Source organism: Sycon ciliatum, chromosome 7 (assembly GCF_964019385.1).
Source record: "Sycon ciliatum chromosome 7, ocSycCili1.1, whole genome shotgun sequence".
NCBI lineage: Eukaryota > Metazoa > Porifera > Calcarea > Leucosolenida > Sycettidae > Sycon > Sycon ciliatum.
The window spans coordinates 31,798,718-31,807,645 of NC_088649.1; the positions used below are offsets into that span (position 1 = coordinate 31,798,718).

The following is an 8,928-nucleotide window of genomic DNA, read 5'->3' on the forward strand; positions in this document are numbered from 1 at the left end:
AACAGTGCAAAGCCACATGGTGTGTTGGCTTCTTCTTCTTCTTCTTCTTCTTCTTCTTCTTCTTCTTCTTCTTCTTCTTCTTCTTCTTCTTCTTCTTCTTCTTCTTCTTCTTCTTCTTCTTCTTCTTCTTCTTCTTCTTCTTCTTCTTCTTCTTCTTCTTCTTCTTCTTCTTCTTCTTCTTCTATGGAAGAAGCAGCAGCAAACTATTAAATGGCACATTATCAAGCACAGCAAAGACCACAACATCGCTCAACTGTATTGCCATCACAGAAAACAAGAACAAACGTTCACCCGTAGGTTCTCGCCGGTTGTGGAATTGGAATGTGCCGAAACGGCCGTATGGGACACGCCTGCTTCACGTCCGCCCAGAGCCGGACTGGGCTTCGTGACACCAAAAGCACGCGTGGTAAAACCAAGGAAACAAATCCTCAATACAATCAGAGAAGGCGACTGCCAGGAGCAGCTCCGGCACCTAAAGGGCCTACAAATGCAAGGGGCCTGGACCAAATGGGCAGACACAATGTTCGAGGACATGACATGGCGGAAACTCTTATACGAGGGCTATGGAAGGACGATATCGTTCCAAATGAACGCGATACTTAATACTCTGCCTTCGCCTGACAATCTGAGACGATGGGGCAACTCTGTTGTGGACCAGAATTGCCCTCTTTGTCAGCGGACATCAACACTGAGGCACATTCTCACCGCCTGCCCTTCCTCACTCCATCAAGGAAGGTACACGTGGCGCCATGACAACGTCCTGAAACAGATCAGTAAATTCATGACAGAAGTAGTATCAGCAAAGCAAAAGTCGTCAAATACCGAGCAAACTCCCACTAATGGTACATACATTACCTTCTGTAAACCGGGTCAAAACATCCCCCATGGCGAGTTACCTCAGCGGAAAGGTCTGAGCGATGGTTTTTTGTCAGGATCACATGATTGGCAGCTTCTTTCAGATCTGGACGAGAGGCTAGTATTCCCACACTTTATTGCACCTACCACGTGTCGTCCAGACATAGTTCTCTTCTCGAAGAAATTGAGAAGGGTTCTTTGGCTGGAACTCACGGTGTGTAGCGAAGACCGCATCATCCAGTCCAGGGAGAAGAAGCTGTCACGGTATCGCCACCTCAAACAGGAGTGTATGAAGACTGGCTGGGAAGTCGAGGCCCTCACAGCGGAGGTGGGAGCTAGAGGAGCCATTTCCAGCAGCCTGGACGGTTTGGCACGGGCATTGGGCGGTTGTAAGGAAAAACAGCGCCAATTAAGAAGGAACTGCAGAAACGCAGCACTAAATTCCAGCTACGTTATCTGGCTGAGGCGACGTGAGAAGGCTTGGCGCGACTGGCCACTGTTTTAAAAGTCCCCCAGAGGCAGTTTGTTGGCACTTGGTTGGCGGACAGCCACCCAGCGAGGATAGTTGGGTACCCTTCAAATCTTGGTTTTAACTCGCCACACCGGCTTCTAAAGGGCCGGGGGTGGGTGTTCGCCAACCAAGTCGAGCTTTCGTTCGCTTTTTTTCGTTTTTCTAGTATACTTGCTTGTGCTGCGCCGCGCTGGAGCGAGTCTATCAGTAGATGCTTTCGCCGCTTAGAGCTACTATTGCACAAAGCCACAACACTGCGCGCTGCCATTCGCTGTATGCTTTCGCTGCACCAAGCTGCTGTTAAGCTGCACGACGCCACAACACAAATTCACTACAACAGTCTCGTCCACAACTTCACTACAACAGTCTCGTCCATATTGCACTACGCTGAGCACTGGCCTGCTCCCGCTCTGAAGAGCTTTTTAGCCTTCACTGCTTTTGCTCAACCCCAGGCATTGGCCCACAGTGGCATCCGCTTCCTTTTTCTTTTTCTTTTCTCCTTTTACTTTCTCCGTCACTGCCTAAAAAACAGTCGAGACGGTTTTTTACCCACCAGTTTTTAATGGTGCGAATTACTTTCCTTCTTCTTCTTATTTTTATTATTATTATTATTATATATTTGAGGATTTCCCAAAGACGTAGTCTAAATCGAAGGGAGTTCCATTATAATGGGAGACTGTAGGGTTGAGATAGCAGACAGTGGAGGGCTAATAATTCGTAATGAAGAGCCTAGCAAGAGAAATACAATTATGCTGAATGTTCCAGAATGGTCCTTTAATCAATGATACCTATAGCCTCGGGATATGCCTTGAAATACGAAATGTACCGAAACAGAAACACAAAAATTAATAAGAATAAGCGCAACGCACAAAGAAGGAGGACAGAGGCATGTCAGTGAGGAGTGGCATTGTGTTTGGTGTCAGAGAAGTGCGTGCAAATGTGACTGTGAAACAGGGACTGCGAGGCTGTGGCTCTCAGGTCTGCGGGCAAGGCATTCCAGACAGTAGCGGTGCGGAAGAGAAATGACCTCCCGGCGTGTTTCCCAACCCGTGGCAGAGTGAATGCGAGTTGGCGGCGGCGACTACGCGTGGGGCAGTATCCCGCTGCTTCAAAAAGTTCTGGTTGGGTGGTGACCAAATGGAAGAATTCCATAAGGCAGGCGATCTTCCTGCGCCAGGATAGACTTGGCCACCCCAGCTGTTTAAACAATGATGACTTGGGCTCGTCTGATGGGCAAGGGCATCTCTCAAGCCGCATGACTGTGCGAGCTACTCTGGCTTGCAGCCGTTCAAGGGTGAGCCGCTGTGCAGCAGAGAGGGAGGACTCCCATACTGGGGCGGCGTATTCTGCTGTGGGGCGGACATACGTAAGGTACAGCTTCCTGACGATGTCTCCTGTTAAACGGTCAGCCATATGGCACAGAAGAACGCAGCGTTGTCTAAACTTGCTTATTGTCTGTTCAATATGCTCCTGGAAGCTAAGTGTTTCACTCAACAACACTCCCAGGTGACGGTGACTGGTTGACGGCTGGATACCGCGGATGGTCTCTGCAGCTCCTTCCTCAGCGAATGAGATAACAACGGTTTTCGATGGGTTGAAGGTTCCGCCTACTCGGTCGGCCCAGGCAAATGTGTCCTGCAGGGCAGTCTCCATTGGGCTGGTACCTTTGGTTCGTGCTTGGCCGACGGCGGTGTCATCCGCGAACAGGTAAACATCAGCGTGCTGGTTGCGTTTCGAGGCACTGGGTAGGCTGTTGATATGTACCAGGAAAAGCAATGGCCCGAGGTGGGAACCCTGGGGTACTCCAGACTTGACGGGACGTGGGGAGGACAGATGGTGTTGGACTCGGACGCTGAATGTACGCGTATCGAGGTAGTTCTTAAACCAACTCGTAGCCGGAGCATCGCAGATAGTCCCGAGTTGCTGGAGAAGCACGTCATGCGGCACTTTATCGAAGGCCTTCGCAAAATCGAGAAATGCAGCATCGTAAGGGATGCGTTTATCCATGGTCGAGGCGATCTTAGTAGTGAGCTGTATCAGCTGGTCAACTGTGGAGCGATCACGGACAAAGCCGAACTGTTCCGGGACAATGATGTTGTTGACCTCGAGATAGTGACCGAATTTGGTGGCGACAATCTTGTCTAGTGCTTTCGCAATAGCTGGGAGTAGGGTTATAGGGCGGTAGTTGGAGGGATCACACGGGTTACCTTTATTTTTAAATATGGGGATTACTGTTCCCAGCTTCCAGGCACTAGGAAACTCACCTAAGGTGAGGCTAGCGTTAAACAGGTTGGTAACAGAGGACGTTATACATGGTGCGATCTCTCGGAGGATCCTGTTCGAGATGTTCCCGCCTGTTGCCTTATGCTGCGGGAGCCTTCGGAGCACCCGGTACACTGAGGATTCGGCCAAGACTGGCAGAGAGAATACTTCATTCGGACAGTCGTCGGCTGGTGCTGGTATTGGACCTGTACCGTGAGCAGGAGTGCACTGGCGCTCAAATACCTTCGCGAGCATTTCTGCTTTCTCTGGTTCGCTCTGTGCCGTGTAGCCCTCACACGTTAGGTCAGGAACTTTATCTTTCTTACAGGAGATGTTGGCAAGTGTCTTGGCTTTCTTCCACCAAAGGTGGGCATCTTGCTCATCGTGAATATTCTCACTGAGGCGCTTGAAGTACAGGGTCTTGGCATTTCTTAACTGGTTCTGATATGCATTCCTCTGGGCCTTGTAGGTTAACCAGTATGCTACTGTTTGGTGGCGCTTGGCGGCACGGAAAAGGCGCTGCTTCTGGCGATGAAGGTGATGCAGATGCGGGGTGAACCAAGGCTTGGTTTGCTGTCTTCGAGATGAAACTCGTCTGTACGCTAAGCAGCTGGCAATGGCTTGTGTGATGCATGACTCCCATGCCCACCACGCACTCTCGATGGTGGAAGCACCGAGCATACACTCCCGGAGTGGAAGAGATGAAAGTTTCTGTCGTAGAGATTGAAAGTCAGTGTTCGCGTAGTCTGGTACAAAGCGGGGCGGCGGGTGCTTTGGGGTGTGCTTTCCTGAGAGATATTTAAAGATTATGGGACAGTGGTCTGATAGCGGATCTAGGACTTCAAGGTCGGATATGCGATGCTCTGCGTCTGTGATAACCAGGTCGAGAAGTGATGACTGGCTACCCGTAGCTGAGTATCGCGTTGCGGTGTTTCGGACAATTTGCTGTAGTGCAAGGTCGTCTAACAATCCTGCTAGCTGTTTGCCCTCTGCCGTATCAACATCTGTTGCGTTCCACTGTCGGAGTTTGGCATTGAAATCACCGAGAATGACTGTCGTGCCTGAGGCTGACAGTGCGTTGGCAATGGTGGACTGGAAGGACACAAAAAAGTCGTGTTTTTCTGCTGATGATCGGTGAGGGGGCCTGTAAAACATGTGGAATGTATTCTTTCGACTGTTCTGCGATTCTATAAATTCCACGCAAATGTGCTCCAGTTTGCATTCAAGGTCGGTCCGCCGTTGGAAATGGCACATAAGCGATTGTCGAATATAAACAGCAAGTCCTCCGCCTATCGCGGAGTGTCGGGCACCGTCTCTATCTTTACGCAGGAGGCTGTATCCGGGAATTGAGATGGCTGCATCCGGCAGTGATTGGTAGAACCACGTCTCACAGAGGAATAGGAGGTCAAGGGACGCAGTGTGTAGTAGCGACTCAATGACTGGGATCTTATGAGTGGCGCTTTGGCAGTTGAGTTGGCCTATCCTAAGGTGGAATGAATGTGTTATGGGCGTGTAGGGTGGATGGCTAGATGTCACATCAGCAAGAAGGGCAGGGAGGGGTTCTGCATCGTGAGTAGGACATATACTGGTAGGCCTGGTTAGATTTGACTTAGAGGGGAAAAAGCTGGGTGCTAGGGGATTAAGAGACGCCATTTGTAAGAGTGTCGACAGAATCAGCACAGTAGTAGAATACAGATTGATATGCGCAAAAATGTTCCTGACCACTATTACTAGGATGCTTACTTACTCAAGTGCCGTCGATGACTTGCGGCTACTCGTTTGGCAACATCGGCCATCTCTTTCGCGCTGGCCTGCTTTGCCCATTGCTGTTGTATGTCGACATTGAATGCTGGCTGCTGCTCGGGGGTCAGCTGGGTGGGGGTCAGGACATGGGGTGCGAAGGTGTGCTTTCCCGATGCTAGGGTAAAACCTTCTTCATCTGGAGATGAGTGGGCGGCTTTACCTCGGGATGGTGGTGGCAGCGATGGAGCAACAGGTGTGGAGGCCTGCTGCTGTTGCTGCTGCAGCCCTTGGGGAGGATTGGCTGAGTCCACAGATGATTGTTGTTCATCTTGCACGGACCGGCTTTCCTGGGGCAGAGACTCATCGCCAGTCGCTTGTTCCGCGCTGTTGGGGTCAGGGTGCCTGTGATGCCGCTCATCAACAGCGGAGGAATATGTACGGTTTGTCTCTTCATTCTGCTCTGTGCTGGAGGTATCGTTTTCCTGCTGTGAGGTTTCTGAGATCCCGTCGAGGGGGTGCTTTCCCTTGTGTTCAGTCGGGTGTATTTCTCCCCGGCCTGGGGTTGATGCGTCTTTTTCCTGTTGTCCGCCTTCAGCACTTTCATTTGTGTTCGCTACGGTATTTCCATGCCGTTCTTGCGTATTGCTCTGACCTTGTGTGACCTGTGAGTACAGTGCTTTCTCTCCTGCATGCGTGTTTGGGGTTGCCTGGGTCTGGCTGCTTTGACCCTCGGCCCCTGCGTACGCCTGGTTGCTATTCTTGCGTGTTGGACAGTACCTTGCCTCGTGGCCAGTCTGTGTACAGAGGTAGCATGTCTGTACTTGGCCAGGGTACCATGTACGTACAGTGACACTACCTACTCTCAGCGTACTCGGTACTCCTTTCTGCAAGCTGATTCGAATCTGCCTGGTTCCTGTTTCGATAGCATAATCTCCATGCTTTACTGTTTTCCTCGTCGGCTGACCGAAAACTTTCCCATGTGCCTCCAAAGAATTGATTAACGCTCCATCGTGTAAATGCAAGGGACAGCCGAACAAGGACACCACAGTGACTTGGCTGCCTCCAACAATAACATGCACATCCTTACCGGCGATCCGGACTCCACTTGCCGCGATCCTATCTCTCACAGCTGGGCAGGACAACGTTACTACACACCAACCTGGCTTTCCGTGTAAGTCCACTAGAAGCAACTCCTCTGGCTTCACTCCATTCTTGGATAGCTCCTCAATGAAGAAAACGTGGTCCTTGGGCCACTCTGGATCCTTGGGGAAGAGAACAGATGCTGCTGAGCCAGGAGCTACAAATTTGCTCCCGCCCGCCATCGTACCCAAAAACTGCTTTCTTCTTCTTCTTCTTCTTCTTCTTCTTCTTCTTCTTCTTCTTCTTCTTCTTCTTTTCCGTACATAATCTGGAAACGATGCAAATGCCTGCACAATATCCTTTTCAGCATCTTCGAAACAGTTTGGAAGACTGGTGTCATCCCGCGATCTTGGCAGTGCGCCTCCGTTACACTAATTGCTAAAAGTGACAGTGTGTCAGATCCAGCAAAGTTCCGACCAATCGCTCTATCCAACTGCGATGGTAAGATCTTCTTTGCCATGCTGTCCAAGATACTAACTCGCCATATGTTGGTGAATGAGTATTTTGATGGCATGACACAGAAAGGTTTCCTGCCGGGAATGTCAGGCTGTGTGGAGCATGCTACTCTGTGTAGCGAAGCCATGAAAGACTCGAAGAGGAACAAGCGCTCCATAGCCATTGTGTGGATAGACCTAAAGAACGCGTTCGGATCAGTAAAGCACAATTTAATTCAAGCGGCATTGCATCGGTACCATATCCCACTGAAAATCAGAAGACTTGTATTTTCTTACTACGAACATCTCACTGCTTCCGTACGAAAGCCCCAGACCCGGACGTTCCGGTACAGTATCGGTGTGTTTCAGGGATGCCCACTGTCCCCAGTACTGTTCAATATTACCTTCCAAGTCCTCCTCGATGCCCTCCAGGCAAAACCCCTACAGGCACTTTCATACAATTTCAAGCAGACGGATATCACTGCTTCTAACACTGGTTTCGCAGATGATTTAGCCGTTTTTAGTAACAGAACCCATGGCGCACAAAAGAAACTAGATGTTGTGGACAAGTTTTTGTCCTGGTCTCAAATGAAAGCTGCCCCGCATAAATGCAGGACCTACGCGGCGAAACTAATCAACAACAAGTACACCTGTTTCGACCCCGGCCTTACAATATCCGGCAAGGATGTACCGCCGCTAAATGGTCGGCAATTCAAATTTCTGGGGAGAAATTTGACGGACAATATGAAAGAGGAGGAACAACGCAAAGATCTCGTTGACCTTACTAGATACCTCTTGAAACTGGTGCATGAAACCCACCTTGTCGGTCACCAGAAACTCTGGCTCTATCAACATCTGATCATCCCGAAAATATCATGGCACCTAGAGATACTTGACCTGTGTTACAGTTTTGCCAAAATGCTTCATCACATCAGCCTCTCCTTTATTAAAAAGTGGGCAGGCCTACCCAAGGCTGCAAACACCGCCATCCTCTTCACCGGAAATCGAGAAAGGCCAGGTCTCCGGCTCATGTGTATCACAACACTATGGAAGCAGCAGCAAACTATTAAATGGCACATTATCAAGCACAGCAAAGACCACAACATCGCTCAACTGTATTGCCATCACAGAAAACAAGAACAAACGTTCACCCGTAGGTTCTCGCCGGTTGTGGAATTGGAATGTGCCGAAACGGCCGTATGGGACACGCCTGCTTCACGTCCGCCCAGAGCCGGACTGGGCTTCGTGACACCAAAAGCACGCGTGGTAAAACCAAGGAAACAAATCCTCAATACAATCAGAGAAGGCGACTGCCAGGAGCAGCTCCGGCACCTAAAGGGCCTACAAATGCAAGGGGCCTGGACCAAATGGGCAGACACAATGTTCGAGGACATGACATGGCGGAAACTCTTATACGAGGGCTATGGAAGGACGATATCGTTCCAAATGAACGCGATACTTAATACTCTGCCTTCGCCTGACAATCTGAGACGATGGGGCAACTCTGTTGTGGACCAGAATTGCCCTCTTTGTCAGCGGACATCAACACTGAGGCACATTCTCACCGCCTGCCCTTCCTCACTCCATCAAGGAAGGTACACGTGGCGCCATGACAACGTCCTGAAACAGATCAGTAAATTCATGACAGAAGTAGTATCAGCAAAGCAAAAGTCGTCAAATACCGAGCAAACTCCCACTAATGGTACATACATTACCTTCTGTAAACCGGGTCAAAACATCCCCCATGGCGAGTTACCTCAGCGGAAAGGTCTGAGCGATGGTTTTTTGTCAGGATCACATGATTGGCAGCTTCTTTCAGATCTGGACGAGAGGCTAGTATTCCCACACTTTATTGCACCTACCACGTGTCGTCCAGACATAGTTCTCTTCTCGAAGAAATTGAGAAGGGTTCTTTGGCTGGAACTCACGGTGTGTAGCGAAGACCGCATCATCCAGTCCAGGGAGAAGAAGCTGTCACGGTAT

General features: G+C 50.0%; 1 protein-coding gene across 1 annotated transcript; it reads right to left on the reverse strand.

Moving 5' to 3' along the window:
- Positions 1-5,363: 5,363 nt before the first annotated feature.
- LOC135821837 (uncharacterized) lies at positions 5,364-6,693 on the reverse strand. Its single transcript, XM_065334835.1, has one exon. The coding sequence runs from the start codon at positions 6,691-6,693 to the stop codon at positions 5,368-5,370; it is 1,326 nt and encodes a 441-aa protein (XP_065190907.1). The 3' UTR covers positions 5,364-5,367.
- Between the last annotated feature and the right edge of the window lie 2,235 nt (positions 6,694-8,928).

Excerpts from the sequence above, each read along its gene's own strand:
- LOC135821837 (XM_065334835.1), bottom strand. The coding sequence starts at position 6,693 with ATGGCGGGCGGGAGCAAATTTGTAGCTCCTGGCTCAGCAGCATCTGTT.